Source organism: Hippocampus guttulatus, chromosome 15 (genome assembly GCF_054856545.1).
Source record: "Hippocampus guttulatus isolate MCC_2025c chromosome 15, RoL_Hgut_1.0, whole genome shotgun sequence".
NCBI classification, from domain to species: Eukaryota; Metazoa; Chordata; class Actinopteri; order Syngnathiformes; family Syngnathidae; genus Hippocampus; species Hippocampus guttulatus.
In genome coordinates, this window is record NC_141275.1 from 5,574,078 (window position 1) to 5,597,146 (window position 23,069).

Here is a 23,069-nt window from a genome sequence, read left to right on the forward strand (position 1 = left end):
CACATTGAGCATATTTGACAATAAAAGCTGACTTGTCTTGGAGAAAACAAAAAATGTTGAATAATGGATATTTTTTTTAAAAAAAGCAAGAATGTGTTGACTTTATCATATTTATTTATTAAATTTGTACTGGTGGCCCAGTCTGAAGAGAATAATTGAATTTAAGGTGGCCTGACACAGTCACGTTGTGGCCACTGTTGATGTCGGACCGTGAGGCAGCGAATCAAGTTGTCCGTGTTCACAGCGCTAATGGCGCAAAACGCCCCTTTTTAGATCTGCCACTCGACACTGGCTTGTAAGCTTGCAACCCACCTCTGCAAATTTACACTATGCCTGACACTACACTTGCACTTGACCCAAAAATAGAGCCCACGGTCTCTAAAATCCACCAGCTCCATGATAACATCTTGAAAGACTGGTAAAAGATTCCAGCGAATGATTCCAGCCCATGAAGCTCAAGTGAACTCCATTCCCTGGAGGGTTTGAGTAGAGCTGGAAAAATAATGGTGGCCACGGAAAATATTGACACTTTGGGTCTAATATTGACATTTTCAGTGAGGGGTGGGCTCACTTTTATTGCTGGCAGTTTAAACATTCGGTGCTCTTGTGTTATTTTGAGGGTAAAAGTAAATTGACTTCATTATACAAGAGGGACAGTGACGGCTTTGAAGCAAAGTCTCATTGCTTCAGAGTGGTCCCGTGAAAAGATATCAAATGTGAGTAGTCTCAGTTTTGTGAGCTACTAGATGTACTGCTAATGCTGCAGCCACTATTCTCATCACATAACATCAACAACAAACATTTTGTCATTGTCTTGAAGTGAAATTACATTACATTAGAAGTCCCCTGAAACACAAAATTTCCACAATGGAAAATTAGACTGAAAAAAAGATATTTAGCGTGAGACTTCCAAGCAGTTCCACACTATATTGGCAGTGAGAATGCCTCGTATCCGGCGATGGCCAAAAGAAAACACAGACGTGCCTGTTTGTTTTTGCTTGTTGTTGATAAAGTAAACAGAGTGCAAGTGCACGTGAGGCAAACAGCTACTGACTACATTCTTTCGAGCACTGAAAAGTTGAACCTGGATCCATTCAAAGACGACCCCCAGCTCACATTAAAGAACTGGAATAAAATGATTAATAGTACTGATGTCCTCATCATTTTATGAAAAGCCACTGTATAACAATTTAAGTAAAACCATTATTCAGGAGAATCAAAACATTTTTAAAAAATGAACTCAACTTTATTTTTGAGAACTGAGAACAACCACCGTTCTACACAAAGTGCTGTACATGGAGCAAAAATAATTACCGGGACAAAACAATTACGAAGACACTAGAAAGCACAAAAACAATAAGACTAAAAATCAAGTCTCATTCTGAATCAAATGCCAAAGAATAAAAATGAGTTTGAAGAGAGGTTTTAAAGATGGACAGCGAGGGGCTTTGCCTAACGTTCAGCGGGAGGTCATTCTGAAGAGAGGGACCAACAATGGAAAAGGCTCTATCGCCTCTGAACCTCCGCTTAGTTCTTGGTATCTCGAATAGTGTCTGGTCCACAGACCTAACGCACCGGGGCGGGTGCGTAGGGGCGGAGGAGCTCCTAGTGGTAAGGTGGGACAAGGCCATTTCAGGATTTAAAAACAAATAATATGCTATTCAGTATATCATTAATAGATCAAAGTACAGTAAATATTCTCTAGTACGGACTCGTGTTTGCGCTGTCCAATTTGTCCTGATAACAGAAATTCCTCATTTGGGAAATGAGCATGGTCCTTTATGAACCTGCAAGTATGTTGATAAAATGCACGTGTAGGACACAATCAATAAAATACAAAAATATACCGTCCAAAAACTGTTTATATAACAAAAAACTGCAATACAGGTGTATCCCAAAAAAATCACAACATTAAAATACGTACAGTATTTTAATGTTTATTTTTTCTGTCTTGGGGAAAAAAAATGTGTATTTTGGATTGTTTTGTTGGATGCATTCTTTGGTTTATGACAATGTTTACATAGTTTTCTTGCTAGTTGCAAGTAACTGTCCCGTTGATCACCGATGTCTGGTAATTCTTGTGCATACTGAAGGATTTTTGTTGCCATTTGCATTGCTTCCTTGCTGGGTGGTGGCTTGTCATCAGGAGTTGAATCGATGCCTTGTTTTTTAAAGCTTCGTAGATTTGCGTCTTTCCGACTCCAAGTGTCTGCTGGATGTTTTTAACTTTGTGTCCAGCCTCGCTCAAACGGATGCATTTCACTCGCTCCGCTCCAGTCGTTAACAGTTCTTCTACGTTTCGATGCGATGATCTACACGACGTAAGTGAATAAAGTTAAAATCTTTCGCAAGTACAGTAAAACGCACGCCAATAAAAAGGCGCTTACACGTCTTCGTTTCGAATCTGATGAATGAAAACGGCAAAGCGAACACGTTTCTTCGGTCATGTCGAGTGGGTGCTGCTTTTAAGATAGTGCCGCGTTCTCCAGGACGTAAGTGAATAAAGTTAAAATCATTCACAATTACAGTAAAACGCACGGCAATAAAAACTCACACGTCGTCGTTTAGAATCTGATGATCGAAAAACGCGAAGTGAAAACTTGTTTCGGCGTTGTGTATTTTCCGTCGCATCGGGTGGGCGTTACGTGTATTTAAGCTCCCGCGGCATTACACCTCCATCCGGGTCACGGGTAGTGGAATTTCCGCTTACGCAGGTTCCGGTAACGCGTAATATCGTAGTCAAAATGTTAATGCGTAGGTTTTTATTCCGGGTGAAGGATATTCCTTTCCATAGAATTCCGGGGATGGGAATATTTACTGTAATATGCTATTCAGTATACAGTATATCATTAATAGAACAAAGTACTGCACATGGAAGAACACAAATACGCACAAGACCTAAAGACTGATCCCTGCAATCTCCAAAATTTGGCATATGGCAGTTTAAGAGTACAGTAATCTTGTCTTCTCTGTTGCTTGGATGATGAAGCGCACGGGGGTCACACATTTTGTGTCCCGGGCGCATGAATGTTGAGCCAAACGTCAAGTGAGCTCTAAAGCTGCAAGGTCGAAGCATTTAAATAACACACGCACACACACGAAACCTGCTGAGCCAGATTTTGAAGAATAAGGCCAAATACATCCTGCATTTCCACAATCAATGTCAGCTACACAAGTTCATTTTTTGGGGGGAGCGAAGCAGCCTTAATATGGAAATATGGTTTCTTTTTAAGTGGGACCAGTGTTAATATACATCAACCTTGGCAAACCTAAGTGTTATTTGTAGAGGCGCGCTTATCACTGTGAAACACGTTACAAAAAAAAAAGCAGGTGTGAGGAGGAGTTAGGAGGGTGGCAAATACTCAAGCGATTGACAGAACAACTGATAGGAAACCCGATTCTAAAAGATTAATTTGTGACTGCCCCTAGCTGAAGTATTTCATATCAGTCAAGATCGATAATGACAAGAAAAAAAAAATCTCATTCAAACTGGGTCAAATCAGCAAGACGGCAAAAACATTACTTTGGCTAACAATGATGTTGTGTGCACAAGAGTATGTCGGAACACTGCGCAACCTTGGAATCTCTTTCTCCCACGATGAATGTCCAAAAAAAAACTTTGGCTTGTGCGTACGGGTTCTGGTTTGTAGGGTAAAGCCATTTTGCTACTGCATTCGGTGGCAGTTTCAAACCAAATCCACAGGATACATGCAAAATGTTTTGCAGGAGTGATGCAAACTTGAGGGTTACGACCCGAATTTGCCAGCTGTTCACCTTCCCCCTGGCCACTTTGCTGCAAATCTCAGTGGTGGTGGTGGTGGTGGTGGTGGGGGGGGGGGGGGGGGGCTGTGTGTTCAAACAGCTGCCTTCTTGCCTTTCAAGATGACATGAGCAACAGGTGATGTTGACCAAACGGTGTCACGGATGCCCCTCCCTCACCCCTCAATGCAACGTTTCACTTGTCTCCTCTCGTGTTCAAACATGAAACAAGTTTTGGTATTTTTCAAACATAATTAAAAGATCCATTCATGGAACTGGCGGTTAAGAATTACGACATGTCCAATTTACAGTATTGAGAAAGCAAAAAATAAATAAAAATAGGTCTCAAAGGGCTTCACCAACCCACAATTGACAACATCCCCTACTCTGCCCCGCAACATGTCCGTAAACAAGTGATTCGTTTTGAAGAGGCAAAATGGGAGTGACACCAATTTTTGTCAGACGAATTACAAGTATTGATGAGTTTTGATGTTTACATCCTCGGTGATACCTTGTACAAATCTTGCCGTGTCATTACGTCTTGCAAATGAGATTCAAATGCATTTTATTTGAAAAGTAAATCAATAAAAGAATCCCACATTAATTATAACTTTTCATCAAACATTTGCGCTACAATTATTCGCACTTCGCAAGTGTTTCAACAACTCCCCTTTGCCAACAATACGGCACCCAATATTTTCCCATGTTTCACAAGATGGGAGAATACAGAAAAAGGAAACTTCCAACATTCCTCTCCACGCAATCTCTCTAAATCGGTGGTGTGAAACATACGATCCGCGGGCCGGAACCGGCCCCCAAGGAGGTTCGATCAGGCCCGCAGGGTCATTTAAAAGTGAAAAAAATGCATTAAAGACACGGAATGAATATTTTTACTAAGGTGCAATTCATGGAGTATCCGCTAGGGGACACACAGTTTTGATCAGAGTAGAAGACAACATTGTTTCGATCAGAGAAGAAGACAACAGTAGTCTCAGTCTGTCACTGTGACAGACCCAACACAGCAGACGCCATCAAGGACATGTGGATACTTAATTCTTTACACATTTAATAGCACTCTCCTTACTTTGTAAGGTGTAGGCAGTGATTGCATTTAGATTTTATATGTACATGTGCAAATGGTTTTCAAATTCCTTTCTTTATAAATCTCGTTTAATCTGAAAATGCACTACTATATTTCTCAATACCAATTACTTGTTAAAGTTTTGTGCCTCTTTACACTCAGTGTTGCAATGCATATATGTGAATGATAAAAGTAAATTGCACATTTGTTTAAGGAAATCTTAGGTGATTCATGAAATGCTTTGTAAAAGATATGTTCATTAAATTTCAACATTTTCCTAATGTTTTTGTGCTTCTTTAGACCAAAACAAAGGAAAGACATTATTTTGGTAGAGAAATGATCAATATCAATACAAAATGCATTCAACAAAACGTTCCATCAAAAAAAAAATCGGGAAGAAAACCCCGCCCCCAGCATTCTGTGTGCTGTGGACACAGGCTGCAGTATGTTGTTTGATCTGTGCCACATTTACGAGCGCACAAGAGGAAATTTGGAGCACAAAAGCATGTTTTGAGCCTCGTCTGCAGAGTGCCCACCCATAGATGAAGCCGCTTGAACCACCAAAGAAGTGCGCGCACGCACCCACGCCACACAAAAGTGTGGCTTAAACTTGCTCAAATACGACCAGTTGCCTCAGTGCAACTCTTGCGATAAGATTATATTGTTGCAAAGTAAAACCTCCGGATGGGCCCATAGAATAAAAAGTCAAGGAGTTCCTTGTCTTTGACAGGCTGGCTTCTGTGTTTTTAGCCGGTCACAATAAACTGAAACATTAACAAAATCTTATGGGCATAATGAGCCCACGAACAAGTTAAAGTTCACAAATTCATTGTAATGCGCGCACCAACACAAAGTTATGAGTCCACTTTCATAGACGACTACAGAAATCTGATGTTTATTCTCAAAAAGTTGAAATTCTGAGCATATGGAGAAGTGTAAATTAAAAAAGAAATACATGTATCTGAATGTTTCCTGCGATGGGCTGGCAACCAGTTCAGGGTGTGCCCCGCCTATTGCCCGAAGACAGCTTGGGATGGGCTCCAGCACACCCGCGAACCTTGTGAGGATAAGCGGATTAGAAAATGGATTAACGGAGTTTAACGTTTCATTGTTTAAAATAAATTAAAAAATAATTAGCAATTAGTTGTCGATTAATCGTTGCACCACCAAGTTTGTCATCACCAGCAAAGTGCATCCGTTTGTGGAGGGTAAATTGCAGTTGGCTGACAAAATCCGGTCTGCCGCGTTTACCTAACAATATCAATGTCCAAAAAAAATATGATTTTTTTTTACCCCCCTATATTCAAGTATGAGTACAGACATAAACTATTGGCATTTCTAGTATGTAAGTAACCTAACATTCATGTTTGCAGTGTTGGAGGAAACCCATACACAGAGAACCCATGCAAGCAGAAGAACAACATGGAAATTCCGAACACGGGAAAGCCGGAGCAGAGATTCAAACTCTGAACCTCGGAAAAGTGAGGCGGGCACGGTAAATGCCAGGCCAATCTCTGATTCAACTAGACTGCTGTCTAAAGAACAACAACATTACATCAGCTAAGGCCTCCACTTGTGTAAGGAGGAGGGGGCGGTGGGTTGGGGGGTCCAGGGTAGCATCAACTCTGCTCAATACAACAATGGCAACGGAAACCAGAGTTCAGAACACTTGGTCATAGATTGTCTCAACCTACTATATAAAAACAATGGCTTCTTTTAACATGACATTTACCCATTGGTCAATCAAGGACATTTCGTCAAATACTCTCCCCCTGGGAGAATTCGGCGCATCTCAACCGGCAAGCATCAAAGTATAAATCCCTGCACGTTGTGAGTTTTGCTTTTGAGCATGAACAAGATGTCAGGAGACATATCACCATGCAGGAAACATCTAATGACTCACAAAACGAGGGCTGGGTGATTGTGGAAAAAAAAAAGTATATATTTTTTTAATTTCAGACTGAAATCACCATGAACAAAACAATTATTAATTTCAAAACTTTGTATTTATATAAAAGTGACCAAAACTCAACTATTCAAAACTATCATCGTAGACACATTTCCATTCATCCCTGCATGTTGAACACTTCTGTCAAGTACATAATGACCTTGTATACATGGGAAATTCAAGCTTCTTGCTCATTCCGCGGTAGCCACACTTTTTTGAAGCCTTGCATTTTTCCACACGTTCAAGCTATGCTCTTTATCATATTGATTCTATTTTTATTTTCACGAATCTTGGGGCTTCCCGAGCTAACCTGTGACTTAGTGGATTGTATTTCAGGCCATGTCATGTGGAAATGTGTGTTGGTATGACCCCAAAAAAAAAGTGCTTAGAATTAGTAGACTTGAATTTTGAGGAAAGCAAAATTCCTTCAATCTTTGAAAACTCAATTTAAATATTACTTTAACGGATGGCGAGAATATAAATTAGTAAGAAAGAACAATAGGACTACACTACAATAATGGTATTTTAAAATATATATTAATAAGAAGTGTTGGCCTCTAGGGGCAGTGTAGTGCCGTACATCCATGAGTACACACAATGAGATAACGTTCTGAATGAAAACAATTTTCACAGATGGTGAATAATTTGTGTTTATGTTACCTGTGTATTTCTGTTTCCCCAGCATTTATGAATGAATACTGTATTAGTTATATGAAGGAATATCACTGCCAAAGTCGCCAAAGCAAATTTATCATTAGCATATCAATGGGATTTTACATTGACTTTAGCATGAGCGCTATCGATGTTTTCAAAACAAAGTATGTTTTCAATCTGTGTAGTTCTTTTTGTTGCGCGTTTAGTTTGACAGTAAATTTCAACCAGTGTATCATTAAACTGCCTAAATTACGCTTAGGAAGAACAGAATCACAAACACATCACAAGCTTGCCGCACAAGCCACATGGTGCATTCAGGGCACTTTCACAATGATGGGAACTTGTAAAGGCACCACGCTGGTCTGCGCAAAAAAAAAATCTTCAATTATAATGTTTTAAAGATTGAGAGAAATAAAAATCACAATGACCTTTCAATTAATTGTTCAGCCCTACTCCAAATTTGTGACATTTTTTAATTGACATTAACATTAGGCTTGAGTGATGCATTGTTTTCACTGTGGTTAACTTATTTTTACACTTTTTTTGACAGTTCGAGATGTTCGTCAAACATTGCCCGGCCCATAAGGTTTTTATGACGTGACCAGAAGAAACGGATAAGTAGCTCCGACGTAATAGGCAAGTGATGTGACCAACATACATTCCTTATTTACTCACAAGTTCAACAACAGATTCAACAACTACATTGTTTTCATACAATATCTACCTGATTCGAAAAGCTGTCAAGTGAGCTGAGATGCCGACGTCATTCTAAGTACTATACAGTACTGTTATCCTGCTGAATTAAAAGTAGTCGCTAATGAGGAGGGGGGCGACGCAATGTGCATGCATTCTTTCTTCGTGAAACCACAAAGCAGAGTGTGTTCTGTGTGCGAGTCATAACAGTAGTGGTGTTATGCTTAGTCTCAGTGCACAGGAAAATGCCAGCCAGACAGGCTTCTACCAGCCTGGACCTCGCCTGTCCACTGTATCCAGTGCAGCCTTCAAGTGCTGTCATAAATATTGTAATTACGTGTTCAGTGCACACCCCGTGCGCACCAGAGTAGAACTGAGAGTGGGGATTTTCTTGCAATGAAATGTTACCTTCTGGAGGTGGACAGCTGGAGCTGAGTCAATTGGTGGTAAAAGACTGTGCTATTATAACACTACAATGTTTGGAATATTATGGGTACTGTACACTTTTGCATTTTCTGGTCACTGGTCATTTGGCTGCTGTTTTTATAGCTCTGGAGGAAGAACTCAAACACAGCGGCTTCCAATAAGAACATTTGGAAGCGCACATAAAAGGTGGCTAATTTACAAGCGAATCAGTTAAGGCTGGAGACAAGTCAATTAGCCGCAAAACAAAACCTAAACAGATACAGATCATTAGTAATATCCAGCCAGGGAGCAAGACCTTTCCATTTTCTGTCGACTGTGCACGATACAGCCAGGAAAGCAAGCCCCTCAACTACTTGGACTAATGTCAACTGACAAACACATTGCCACAACTTAGAACGAGTGATGAGGGGAAAAGATATTGAGAGACAGATAAACACATTGGATGCCAAAGATAACTCCCAGTAGCTTTTTAGTATGCAACAGAAAAGCTGGGAACTGCAGCAACCTGGATGTTTGTACTGTCTAGAAATGCATGCCAGAGATTATATAATAATCAGCCCGGGGCCTCTGTGTCCGAGTTGGTGTGAATACTCGAGAATCTGGAGGAGATTAAGCCACTTGCGAACATGATGACAGATCACCTTTTTTTTTTTTTTTTAGAATTGGTCAACAAATGCTCACACGGAAAACAATCAAATGTCAGGATTTTAAGTCAAACCAAACACGGCGTGTCACTACCGCAAAAAAAATTTTTTTTAAAAAGCATTTTTTTTGTCTTTGTTTTCCCAAAGTAAGCAGTTCGTGCGCTTGTGGCAGTAGGAACTTACTCAAAGCGAATGGAAATAGTTCAAAACAACAACCACGTTGAGGGTAAAAAAAAAAAAAGACATTCAGAGAAACTGAAACTTTACACACAAAGTGGCACTTTCTATTTTCCATCACACTTCATTTCCGTGCTAATTTGTTGCCATGTTTACTTTGACGAGAAATGTAAATAAAATACAAAACGTGCGAGTGGCGTGACCACAACAGTTTAGTACATCCGGTAGAGGTGTAGTAACGAGCATGGTAGTGTGACACCCGAGACGAGACGAGGTGTTTGTTCAATGGCAACATTGTCTTGTAACATTCGCGGAGTGGGGATCTCGTTGTCCCAAAATGATGTCAGGTCGACGGGCCGTAAGCCTTGCTAAGCTGCTACCAAAGTGATGCCTCCGAGGCTAACGTTAGCTTAGCCGCTTCTCGGCTAGTTAAAAATGGCTGCTTTCCTTTAGTTTTAAATCTCTTACCAGACAGAATAGATTGGAATGGCAATCCTCCAAGCTGGCCCCGTTTGGCACAAAACAAGAACTCATCCTTCTTCACTCCGAGGTCCAACTCGCCATCATTTCACTTCCCGGGAAATAAAAGGGCAATGTTCAGATTTGTATTTTCTGAGATGTTCAAGCTTAATCAGCGAGTAATAATTTCTGCAACATTTGGCTGGAGGATAGTTTATTTAACAACCTTCCAATTGCAGTTCACCCGCCGGGGGTTTAAAGCTGACAAAATAGGTTATGCTGATCTTCAGGGCGACATCTCAAAAGCATCCCAAGTTCAATCAATTTCCAGGAGACAAAAATGTTCATAAAACAAAAAGAAAAGGAGAGCCCAGATGCAACTCTCCCCCTCCCCCTTAGCCCTAAAAACGGTCTCAGGTTAAAAAATAAAAAATATTCCGTCGCACTCTTCCATGCCGAAATTCATTCTAAAAGCGAAATACATCCCCGTAAAAGCCGCTAAAAATGGCATCAGCCTCGATTCGAACAATGATTCCGATCATGATTTCTGTCTCGGTTCCTGTTGGTTCCATTTGAATTCATGGATTCCTTTCTTTAATGGCGGCCACAGGGACATTTCTGCCTTCCACAGCCGATTGGCTCGTTCGTGGTCAGAGATTTGTCAAGCACACCGGATTTCACCATTTTGGAACGATACGTTCTTCCGGTAAAACTAACTTCCGGTAAAAATAAATCTACTTAAAGATTCTTCACCACATAGTCGTTTATTGTTTAAAAACCTATTTGCATAAAAATAATACTTCCATGTAAAAATAACCGTTACGATAATATTACATCATTTCAACATATGCTTATTGGTATATCAGGCTGCCTAGAGGTGTCCTGCCTCGTTAATAGTTTTATGTTGAAAGTCAAAATATGAGCGTTTATCCCGCGTTTTGCGAAATTCACACTGTCGCGGTCATGAGGGCTGTAACAACACAGTGCTGGTGCGTGTTGCCACTGGGCCGGCGCAAGTGGCGCTACCGAGCAACAGATCTCGTTACTGAATATCAAATCCTATCAAGTTGCTCACTTTACATAGTGCACCACCTAGCGCATTTGATGTTGCATCTGCAATTGATATTGTGCACTCGCGATGCATCGATTAGTTCTTTGTTATCGTTTTCATTCATTTGAATCACTTACATTCATTTAATTCTCAATCAATTTGATCTGATTTGACAACGCTATAAATCTAAAGGGAAAGCGAGGGAAACTGCAGCGTTGTTTTCATGTCTGAGACAAAGCACAGTAGGAGCATAGGCGGTTAAGAGCACAAAAACACTCAATGAAACGTGCATGGAATAAAAGGGACACGGTACGCAAATTCAAAGTCAAGGTAAAATACCTTACCTTAGAATTATTACCACTGTTAGTATTCAACGCTTCTACTGTATATTCACAAATAGGAAAGATGAGGTACATAACGGTAATTATTTAATGATCCGTTGCTTTGTTTACAAGTGGGATCTTGTAATTTCCCTCAAGATAACTCATCCATGTTTAAACTGTGTTGCACAGCAGAAATCATTTCAGCCGCTCACTTTTTGCCAAGCCCTTCATTATTTGACACAGTAAATTTGAATTTGTCTCTCATTTGTTTGCCACCAAGGGCAGCAATTATGCAAGCACATTGTTTCTGGTGGAGATATGAGCTGGTTGAGTCATACTATTCGCTGGGAGGAAAGCCATGATTGGAATGAAAAATAATTGCAGGTATCTCTGTCCAGTTGAGTTTGCATGACTAATGTGCAAACTGGTTTGGGATTTTGTTTTATAGGCTCTGAATACAAACAATTATTACAGCCAGAGCAATCTGTTCTAATTATTTATTTCAACAACACACAGAGCACTGTGGCACTGTTGAAATATAAAATCATCCGTGATCTTTCAATAAAACCAGCCATTGATAAACAACATTTTCAAAATGGTTCAAAGTGTGTTCTTGTCTTGTAACTACATTTTTGCCCTAGCAGTCCAGTATTCACTTTGTTGACAGCAGAATCAGGATAACATAATCTGGCCCTGGAGTAAGGAAAGCCTCCACATACAGGCACTCCCTACAACATAGTACTGAGGGAATGTCACCCTCACATCGATGCATCGGGTTGGTATCCGCTAAGTATGATTGACGAGATACTCAATGGTAGTTTTTGACCAGTGCATAAATGTCAATCATGATATTACTGCTTCATAATTGTTATACGTCTGCAATAAATATCTTTGTCATGTTCCCATAAACTAAAGCAGATTTAGCTAATGTGGAGTCGTTATTTATTTAGTGATGTTTTGTTACTTTTAAAGTGAGAGCATGCCCAAATAAATTGGCCAGGTCAGAAAACAGCTGGCGAAGTGTTTGTCAGAGTCAAAATAGTCTGGAAAGTAAAGGGGCCAAAATTACGTCATAGACCCCAAGAAAATTACAGTCTTCCAACTATGTTTTGGAAAAAATATCATATTTATGACTTGATGGTGTTGACAAGACCAACTGAATAAAGTATATATGGCTTACTCTTTGCCCACTGAACTGATCACCTGTCAATCACAGAGCTGACAGAGACCACCACACTCGCATTCAGTTTTTGCACTGTGGTAGAGAGAGTGTTCGGCGGAACCCACGAAAAGCATTCACATTAAGTCCTCAACCACTGTTATGAGCAACTCATGTTCAGCAACCACATGGAGTTGCCAACATAGCAGCATGCACTGTTTGGGTATGAATAGAACTCATTTACTTTTGCTTGTGGTGAAACAAGCTTTCAATACAAAGATGTTTATGTTCTAAAAAAGACTGAAGAAACATGCTTTGAATTGATGTGATGACTGAATGATAAAGGATCCTTCTTTGAATGATCCCTCTTAAATATCCGCCGTGAATGACGCCATCATGAGTACAATGCACAATGGGAACTTTGTTCTCTTATTGAGCAATCTCGGCGGTCCCGCAATATCAGCTTCATGATCCCATATGATCCTCGTTGAGGGATTGAGCGGCTTTCTCGAGCTTAAATTTCCTCACAGGAAAATGAACGGTAATCACTTAGAGTGACTGTCATCATTTATTTCTGCTCTACTTGATGTGAACAACAATTAGATTATGATACTATCTTGTGTAAGACTGTTAAACAGCCAGCCGTCTTTGCACAGAGAACTAATGGGTGTGCTAGATAGCTATCATGTCTTCTGATTGTTTTCTCCACCTCTCTGTTATCTCACACCAGGGAGAAACATTCGGTCATGTATTTTCTGTCCTAGCAGAAATCTGCAATATTGGACATTAAGACAACACAAGATAGTTCGGAGTTGGCAACAAATTCGACTTGCTCTGTGGTCCCTGGCATTCGTACAGTACAAGCAGTCAGAGTTGTGTGACAAGCCCAGATGAAACCTAATTAGTGGTATTTAAATCTGTACAACGGGAGGATTAAGTGGTTATTCGTGTGAATGGTTGACCATTGGGAGTTTGGGGAAAGGATGTTAACTCTCTCGAATAGCTGGTGTATTTCCGGGATGGCCCTAGGCAACATTGCCGACCACCCCTAGACCTCATTGACGTTATTTCTCAGCAATTGATGGCCGCTTTCTAATTTTGTTCCCTGGCCTAGAAGTATGTCAAAGGTGTAAAGTCAAATGAGGTTATCTTGCTTGACTTACGGGGCCCTATTTACGTGAGCTGTAGCACAAGTGAAGCGCAAAGTGTGGTCTAACACTGCGCATGGGGTTGAGTGTCTCTTTCTTTTGGCATTTTCCATAGACGGCCGCAGTTAGAAATTTGCGTTTGCGCCGTTGTGAGAGTGAACACCGCTGACTTGATTCCCAGTCCAAGGAAGTGACTCGCCTCATTCCCTTTAACTTTATGCGCATGAGATTGGCGCACACAAAGTATGTTCATGAGGAACTCCAAGAAAATCTTCACTTGCAGATGATTTGGCCACAGCAAAATGAGCACATTGAGACCGCTTTCCACCCCCGATCGTGTGTTTGTCTATGTGACACCCCCTACCCCCGCAATCCCACACAGAGACATTGTGCGGATGGTGCTTTCAAAAATATATTAAAGATGAAAATGAATATGTGGCAGTTTTTACGCCCAGCTCACGTGTACCTGTCTTCAAAAATAACGCCCTTGGAGTGCACAGATTGTGGAGCAATGTTTGTCAAGACAAGATATGTGCTGGAAAACATTTTCTCTCAAATCAATAAAATTGACCAGAAATTGACCCTTTTGCTTGAAGACCTAACTGAGGCATCTGAGCGTTGAGCACAGCTTGACTCCAAGGTCTAGAGTTCAATCGCATGATTTGTGTTTGAATGGTGTCGAAGCGGTTGTATCCCATCCTTCGCCTCAATGGCGAGACGATCATCTTTGTTCAAATAAAATACGCCACCTCCTATTTCTCCCCCAAAATCCTAAAATGAGAGAGCAGAGCACCACTTCAGGAGAAATGCTTCCATCCGGAATAAAAAAACCCAAAACAAAACATTGTTGACTTGCCATTCACAAGGTAACTCAACCACATGCATACAAAAAAAAAAGTTATTTCTATGAGCATTGTACTTTACTAAAAACTACCCAATGAAATTTGTGTCAAAGTATTAAATAATGTAATGGGACACACATTTTTCAAAAAGTGAAACTGGAGAGGTAGGGGTTAATTGTACGATTTTTGGTAGCCTTTTTTTCCGTGATACTTTACCTAAATAGTGTAGTATAGTTTTCTCATTAACCGATATACGGCAAATATTGAGCTGACATTCAACTGCTGTATTTGTCGAGGCACCGAACAGATTTTGGAAGTTACGTCATTTTCTTAAAAGCTTCCACTCTGTGACCTGTGGACCCACAAAGTGTTGGCTTTTATTTTACCGTATCCAAACTATTGTCTGGCCACATCATAAAAGTCGATTTTGTGTCAGGCGACACCTGTTCAAGTGCACGATAAAGCCGCTTTGTAACTTGACCGGCGTTCTACAAGACGAGTCTCTTCAGCGGGACATCAAACGGTGTCGTTCAGAGGCAGTTCGGCAGAGAGCTGCTCTTTGTTCACTCACCTCTGTAGTTAAAGAGTGTGAAGTGCTTGTCAGCTCGGTTGGTGCAACAATGCTTTGCCTCTCTAGGCTAAGGGAGGTCTGGCGGTGGCGGAGGTTAGCGCCACGTTCCTCCATTAATGGGACTGAGGGTTATAGTTGATGAGGTTCCGCCCCTGTGCGCACGGGAACATTCCAGTTACACAAATACGGGCAGTGCTGTGCCTTTGTTGCGGTGCTGACTAGACAAGTGAATGTCTGCAGGGCTGCCGCCTCAGAAAAGACCAAAGTCTTGCATCCCTGCTGCTAAATGATCTGACACACTTTTTCCTGCTGCAGTCTTTTCTCAAGCCCTCGTTGTTAGGCTGTTGCCGCCGTCTCTTTCACTACACCTCCTTCCTCCTCCCACTTTCATGCTTTTAAACACATTGCAAGCAGATGGAGGAGAGGGTGGCCGTATCATTTTCCCCGCCTATCCGAAGCAGCCTTCTACCCGATAATCAGCACGGGATTAATACATTCAATATGAACTGAAGGCTAATGAAATATGCACTGCGTACCATGCGGATGAAGAAAGCAGAGCACAAAGCTTCACGAGACCTGAGAGCGAATGAATGAGATCATTGTCGGAATGACTTCCATCAAAAGCAGCAGTCAGCGAAAGCATAAAACTGGCCCGCTGTCAGGATTCTGACCTGGGTGGCGGGCCACAACATGCCCAGCATTCCTCTGTGACACGATGCTTTGTCATCTTCTTCACAGTAGCACTGAGCCACGGGGCTCGTCCAGAAAAGCACAACTTGCACTTTATTTACCAATCGCACAGATTGTCTGCCTGTACAGTGTGTTTCTCGTTGTGAAATCAGGTGTCCGGAAACACTATGATTAAAGCCGCGACTGGCACCACGCGGCGAGCCACCTTGTAGCAACTGTGCAGCTTTGCGGAATGATGTCGTTCTCTCCGTTTTACAAGAAACAGCAGTGACCGCAGGACTCTGCAGTTTTCTCAGCCATATGCACTCCTACACTCACGTCAGAGTCAGAGACATTCGCTTCCAAGTGAGAAAGAGAATAGATACTGGCTGTTCAGGAGGTGGGGGGGGGGGGGGGGGGGTTGGTTATGTGAGACAGAGAGCAATGGGGATGTTAAGAGTTCAACTCAAGGGCGTGTTGAGAGGGAGGGGGAACAGCTGCTGAAGGGCTGTTGATGTCACGGAGCCCTTCGTACAACGGGGCCAGCCTCGTTTCCAATTAGAGAGGCCTCGGCGCCTAATTGTTTAATTGAGGGCTGCGTTGGGATGGAGGAGGCTCCAAGGCCCCTGTGTTCTCATCTCCTCATAAAGCCAATCAGGATGGAGGCCTGTGTGAATGCTTCTTCAGCGTCACCACCAACACAGACACACACACTTGCGGTCAGGCATGAAGCTTACAATTCCTTAAACACGCTGGAAATAAAACGCATCACTTGCAGAATTGGGTAAAAGCTGAGCTGTGACTGCCGGATACCACCGTCGTCCGATTGTTTATCAGCAAATGTGAGTTGATAAATGTCAAGTGGATGCGCAAACAGGTTTTGAAACAAGACACGCGCTCTACGTAATAACGACAGTCTGATTGTAAACTCCACTCTTGTCACGAAATCAGGTAACCAACATAATACACCACTATAACTACAACCACAGCAATTAACAATTTGTCTAATTCAATTCGTCTCTGACCCCGTAATTCAAATCTTACAGTATTTTCCGCACTAAAAGGTGCATCTAAAAGCCTTCCATTTTCTTAAAAGCTCACAGCGTGCCTTAAAGTCCAATGCGCCTTGTGTATCTTCATTACGGTAATATTCCGACACCAAAATAGCTCCTTGCTCGAGACATGCTGACAACGCAGTGTTCAGACTTAAGGCATGCAGGTCACGCAGTTGAACACGGAAATAGAACAGCGGCAAGAGAGTTCAACGTTAACGAGTCAATGTTATAACTTGCTGTTGGTTAAGTGAACCGTCTCGCTGCTTTATTAAATAAGTTTTACTGACATCTGATCGTTCTGTTGGTGTTTCCTTGAGCGTAGCTCCATCTAGTGGAGGTATTGTAGATTGCGTCTTATAATGCGGTGCGCCCAATGTATGAAAAAAATGACAAAATAGGCCATTCAATGAAGGTGCGCCCCACAATCCAGTGCGCCTTTTAGTGTGGAAAATATGGTATTTTTAGACACAGCGGTAGGTCATCAGAGCCAACAAGTTTCTTCTCTGTTAGGCTAAACACTATCATAGGGCTGACCTACGATGACAACCAAATAAATTAACATTTATAATAAACATTTTTTTTCCATGTCGTGTTGCATGTTTGTATAGTGCCGATGGGTTCCATCACTACAACGTGATGGTATTGAGAAATGAATTTAGTTAGGTAAGCCACATATGTAGCGCCCAGCACAGCCTGCCACTGTAAAGACAGAATAAATATTTGCATCTGCTACAGTCCTCTTTTCATTTTATCCATTACTTTATTATGAATGTAGTCCAGATTTGTCATTGTAAAACCCGCAGGGTACTGGCCTCCAGCAAAGCTTCACCCGTGAATCAAGGGATCAGTGGTAATCGGCAACCAAAGGCTCTTCCTCAGAGGCGCTAACCTTTGACTGCTGCCCAGCATGCATTTCACCGGTGAAGGGTTTGCAAGAAGGTGGCAGATGAGGCTTTTACGCTCTATGTCTAGGATTCAGAAGGTCTAAAGTTTTTTACTCCGTTTTGGAAAACTGGACCACAGGAGTTTGGCCAACCAGTGCATATGTGCTTTGTTAACTTGGAAAAGGCAACTGGCTGTGCAAAATAAAATCAAATGGCCGCTAACTGTGCAATATGGACCAAATCCAGATTATATCAAAAGCTTCTCACCCTGAATGAGTGGAGCAAATTTCATCCATTTTCTAATCTGCTTATCCTCACATAGGTCGCGGGCATGCTGGAGGTTATCTCAGCTGATTCTGGGCAGTAGGCGGAGTGCACCCTGAACTGGTTGTCAGCCAATCGCAGGGCACACATAGACATAGACACATCGACAACCATTCGCACTCACAATCACACCAGGGGACAATTTGTAGTGCCCAGTCAACCTGCCATTCATGTTTTTGGAATGTGGGAGGAAACTGGAGTACCCGGAGAAAACCCACGCAAGCACGGGGAGAACATGCAAACTCCACGCAGAAAGGCTGGAGCCGGACTCGAACCCTGCACCTCTGCAGTGTGATGCCGATGTGCTAACCCGTTGACAACCGTGCTGTCCTCATAGCAAATTTCATCATTTAAAAAACTTGATCTGATAAAATTCAGAACTATATTTTTTAAATGAGAGCATTCATTTAAAAAAAATTCCAGGTTCATCAAACACAAACAAATGCACACTCTTGCAGTCATTATAATTACAGGAGGCGAATCAATAAGGAGTCCATTTTGAAATTCACATAAGATTAAAAAAAAAAAAACTACATACATATCCACATAGAATTCAACAGTATGTCAAGAAGTATTATCATTCATTACCGTCAATACCGCCATTAATCTCTAACTGCAAGAATACCCCAAAATAAATATGTACGAGAAGGGTTCATCTGAACATTCAAGTTAAGAAGGTGAGTTGCCTCCCAGGCCTCTGGTAAAGAGACTCATCCAGACCAGAGTGTAAAAAGTGATCAACAGTTGCCGTAAACGTTACCTACTAAAAGTGCTGCGGATTTAAGAAGCCGCGTAAAACAGGGCCGCTCATCATTAACACTGGATAAAACTGTCTCGTGAATACTGCAGTGGACATTTTCACTAATGCGCGCATTTATATGATGTTTTTGTGAATTATCATACCCATACAATTACAGATCCCATTTGCCTCGTGCACGCCAAACAGGTTGTGTCATACAAGACGCCTGCCGCAAACAACACATGCGCCTTTACTGATGCCAGAGATGACATTGCTCAGCGCGTGCACTTGCAAACGCGTGTGATTGCAAAAGCACGCGTTTGTTGGAGGACATTATTCACCGTGCAATATGCCATAACGCTTTCAACATGCTCATCCTGACACTGCAATGTGAACACTTGCTCGACACTCATGTATAATGCATATCCGCGTCTGTGTCTTCCGTTCACTGTGTCTTTGTTCGGATGAGCAACGCGGCTGCGTGTGTGTGTGTGGTACTTTGTATTTGCAAGACTCTTGACAAACGTTTCCCCAAACCATCCTCACTGGAATGTCCGCTTCACTCAAGCAAACCTTTTGTGGGTCTATGCAAATGTTAAAATCTGTCATGACTGGCAAAAGCGGCGAAGCGTGAAATCCGCGTCATAGGTATGAACGCTTGTTTCTCTACACGTGCGCTGCAATTGGCCGGCAACAACTCCAAGGCTGCACTCCGCTTCTCGTCCAAAATCAACTAGCGCGCTGAGGATTTGTTTTGGAATGTCAATAAAATGGAGTTATTCCCAATGCAAAGCCTGAAAAGTCATCTGTCAAACGTCTGTCTTTCCTTTATCAGCACTGTAGCTCCACGGTGGTTGAAAATTGTAGATTTCACCCCATTCAACTGGTTGTGCAGCTGAAATCTTTCTTATTCATATCATCACCAATGCACGATGATATGACTTTCCTGCAGTCTCACACTGCGTAAAGATTCACATCACCAGGACAGTGTCATCCACTGTGGCTGTGTTGATGTATTCAAATTATGAGGGCATACCAAACCCTTTCATTTTTATTCCGGCACCTCAACCTGCTGCCCGTCCACACATGGAAATATTCATCGCACATGCAGGGTGCATGTACTGCTCCCACTGGGGGTTTCTCTCTGATTCATGGGGGAAAAAAGATGACTGCCTGGGACATGGTTTTCATATTCATCTTTCTCTATCCATGTGGAAAATGCATCGGTGTACAGTACTTTTCATACCAAACAGAGTATGCTTAACAAACCAAAACCTGGGGCCTCACGTACCAAGACTTGGCGTGTCTTTCGAACTGAAACATCGCGTACGACCAAACACCGAAAATGTCGCCCAAAAAAAAAAAAACGGAATCATGAATCTGTGTGTATGTATATAAATATGAAAATGAGTACAACAGGGCCTCCAGGTGCGAATGATCACTCTGCATTATCAGATAATCAGATTGTCAAACCATGACTCACAAATGGGGAAAAAAAAATAGGTAAGCTGGGGGCAATGGTAAGCAAAGTTGAGGCTCAAAAAAAACTTTGGCTCGCTGTCCTCTGGAGTCAACGAGTGAAAGAAGTGAGTGGGAAAGCGCCTCACAAACACTCGTTTTTCTATGGTTCATTTATCCATCCATCCATTTTGTGATCCGCTTTATCCTCACAAGGGTCGCAAAGCGTGCTGGAGCCTATCCCAGCTGTATTCGGGCAGTAGGCAGGGGACACCCTGAACCGTTTGCCAGCCAATCGCAGGGCACATTGAGAAGAACAACCATCCGCGCTCACACTCACACCTAGGGACAATTTAGAGTGTTCAATCAGCCTGCCATGCATGTTTTTGGAATGTGGGAGGAAACCAGAGTACCCGGAGAAAAGCCATGCAGGCACAAGGAGAACATTCAAATTCCACACAGGAAGACCGGATTCGAAATCGAATCCTGCACTTCGACACTGCGAGGCCGACGCGTTAACCAGTTTTCCACTGCGCCACCCCGCATGCTTACATTTGAATACAAAATTTTCAGAAACAGCAAGCTACTACAGAGCACCCTGCCAACTCTTCGGACAACATGAAATTGAACTCACATATCCAATTTCACCAATAATCACAAATATCGATCTTGCATGCTGCAACTTTGGTTGCCTAAATTGTGATGACAAAACTCTGCGTTCAGCAATTCAGGGCAACTAGCAATCATAGTTTAGAGCCTGGAGGTCTTAAAATTATTTGATTTTATTTATAAATGAATATGTAGAATGACGTGACATGTACAGCTGATGCTTTTCAAATGGGTGGCTGTCATCAAGTATAAACTCCTGTATGTTTGTGTTCTGAAAGAAAATGTAGCATAAAAATAATGTGGCTAACAGCCTTGCTGCCTCACAGCCCATCACCTGATGATATATTTTAGCATTGGAGTTTCTTTCTACTTGATTTAGACCTTCCCCTTGATTATGTCATCTTCCACAGAATGGACTTTTGTCTTCAAGGTCATGCAAAAAAAAAAAAAGAAAAAAAAAAAAAGAACATTGGGCATTTCATGCAAGTCAACTTGCATTTTTATCTCCATTGTGTGCCACTGCTGGTGGGGGAATTAATGTCCGGGCCTCCCCGATCAACAATTTCTCTCTGTATTGTGGCTCAAAGTGATATATGACCCTGCAGAAATATATGTTTATTTAAGTCTCCAGTCTGTGTGCTAATTTAAACCACAGTAGTTGCTTTGAGTTGACTTTTCATGTGCCGATCAGAGATAGAGTCACTGTAAACAGACATGTACTGACAAGTTTAGGTAAATCTGGTTGGAAATTATTTCTTCATATATATATATATATATATATATATATATAGCTATAGCAACAGCCATGTCTTTGTCATTGCTCAATTTTTCATTATTTATCAATGAGTGTGGGAAGGCATGATAAAGGCAATATCCTTTTCATGTAGAATATATACAGTACCGATGTCAGTGTCAGTTATTGAATCATGCTTCCCTCTCCTCCTGAGTCAATAACACTTCATATGTCCGTGTTGAAACAAACAGGGGCACACATTTGCTCGTGTTTGTACTAACGAGGCTTTTGTGTCAGAGCCTCATAACGTCAAGGCGAAAATTAGATTTACAAAGTGCCTTTATTTGCTTATTTGCCCTGCAACAGCTGATTAGTCTCCCATGGCCAGCGGGTTTCATGCCAGGCTCATAGTATTTCAATTCAGAACGCATCCAGCTTTATCCTGGAGCCAAATAAGTGTCGGCTTTGAAGTTTCAGCCCACAAGCGCACAACCACTTCTGTGCAGGGCAGAGGAGGTGCCTGGGGAAGGGAAGAGAAAAGGGGGGTAAAAAATATATATATATATACCACTCCATGCTCGCTGATTATGATGAAGAACGATGAAGAACGACAATGAGGCATCGCCTCAGGGGGGTAAAAGTCTTCCGGTTTTGCCGACAATGAAATTAAAGCAGACAAACTGGTCAGTCCAGAAGACTTGCTTTCTTTTCTCCATTTTCCACTTTGCTCAACAAAAAAAGCAGCAAGACAGGACTTCTGAGCCGAACTGAAGGGGCTGAAAGGCGCCATTTGGAATAGAAAAATTCTTTGCCAGCTGATAGCTGACAGATGAGATTCAAATTGGACTGGATTATCCTCCGCTCAAAAATCAAGGCAAAGTACAAACCGAGGTACATGGATGGTAGATTGGTTTGGTCACTGCTCCAGAACGGACCTCGATAGTACCAATTGAGCAAGCAAGCTCGATTACAAATGTAAGCACGCAGTAGAGATTCTGCTTGTAAAAACAAAACAACAACAACATTTCGTGTGGTTGAGATGGTAAACGAATGTATTTAACCCTTTCATGCACCCTGTAACCTGATGACATAAGCCGTCCACTGTCGTAACCGCTGTCCCTGAAACTGTTAAAACATCGACCTGTCAGTCATTCAGTTTCTACAACCCTGTCATTTTGAGTTCTCAGTGGCTGATCCTCAAATATTTTTTTACTTTGAACCCTTCAACTTCGTCCTGTGTCCAAGCCTTGTTTTGACACGTTTGAAGCCTAAAATGTGGCAAAAGGTCAAAAGTTCAAGGGGGTGAATACTTTCCCAAGCCCCTATATACAGTACACTGGGTATTATCATAATGCTACTTTATACTTTTAGGAAGCTGTATTTCTTTTCTTATTTTGGGTGGGGACAGTTATTCTCTAAGAGCACTCTTTTTTTTTTTTTTTAAACTGTTCTCTTGCCCTCAGACCCCCGGCTGTGTTGGATGAGACTGATGCTTTTTGCTGCAGTTTTCATTTGCCAAGTAGCTTGGCACAGGAATAATTACCTGTCTCTATGATCAATTACCTGATTACTCACCAGAGACACACAAGACGTCAGAGAAGTGCTGGGGAGCATGCACGCGCACATAACACTCCGCACGCTGTACAACATGCACAACATGAGG

General features: G+C 41.8%; 1 protein-coding gene across 1 annotated transcript in view; it reads right to left on the reverse strand.

Moving 5' to 3' along the window:
• Window positions 1-10,454, reverse strand: part of med13a (mediator complex subunit 13a) — an 83,067-nt gene extending 72,613 nt beyond the window's left edge. Inside the window, exons 1-2 of the mRNA XM_086130800.1 lie at window positions 10,068-10,454; window positions 9,851-9,953 (exon numbers count right to left, since the gene is read on the reverse strand). Of these exons, the coding sequence (XP_085986926.1) occupies window positions 9,851-9,916 (66 nt within the window). The 5' untranslated portion in view covers window positions 9,917-9,953; window positions 10,068-10,454. The remainder of the gene's footprint in view (window positions 1-9,850; window positions 9,954-10,067) is intronic.
• Window positions 10,455-23,069: the final 12,615 nt, after the last annotated feature.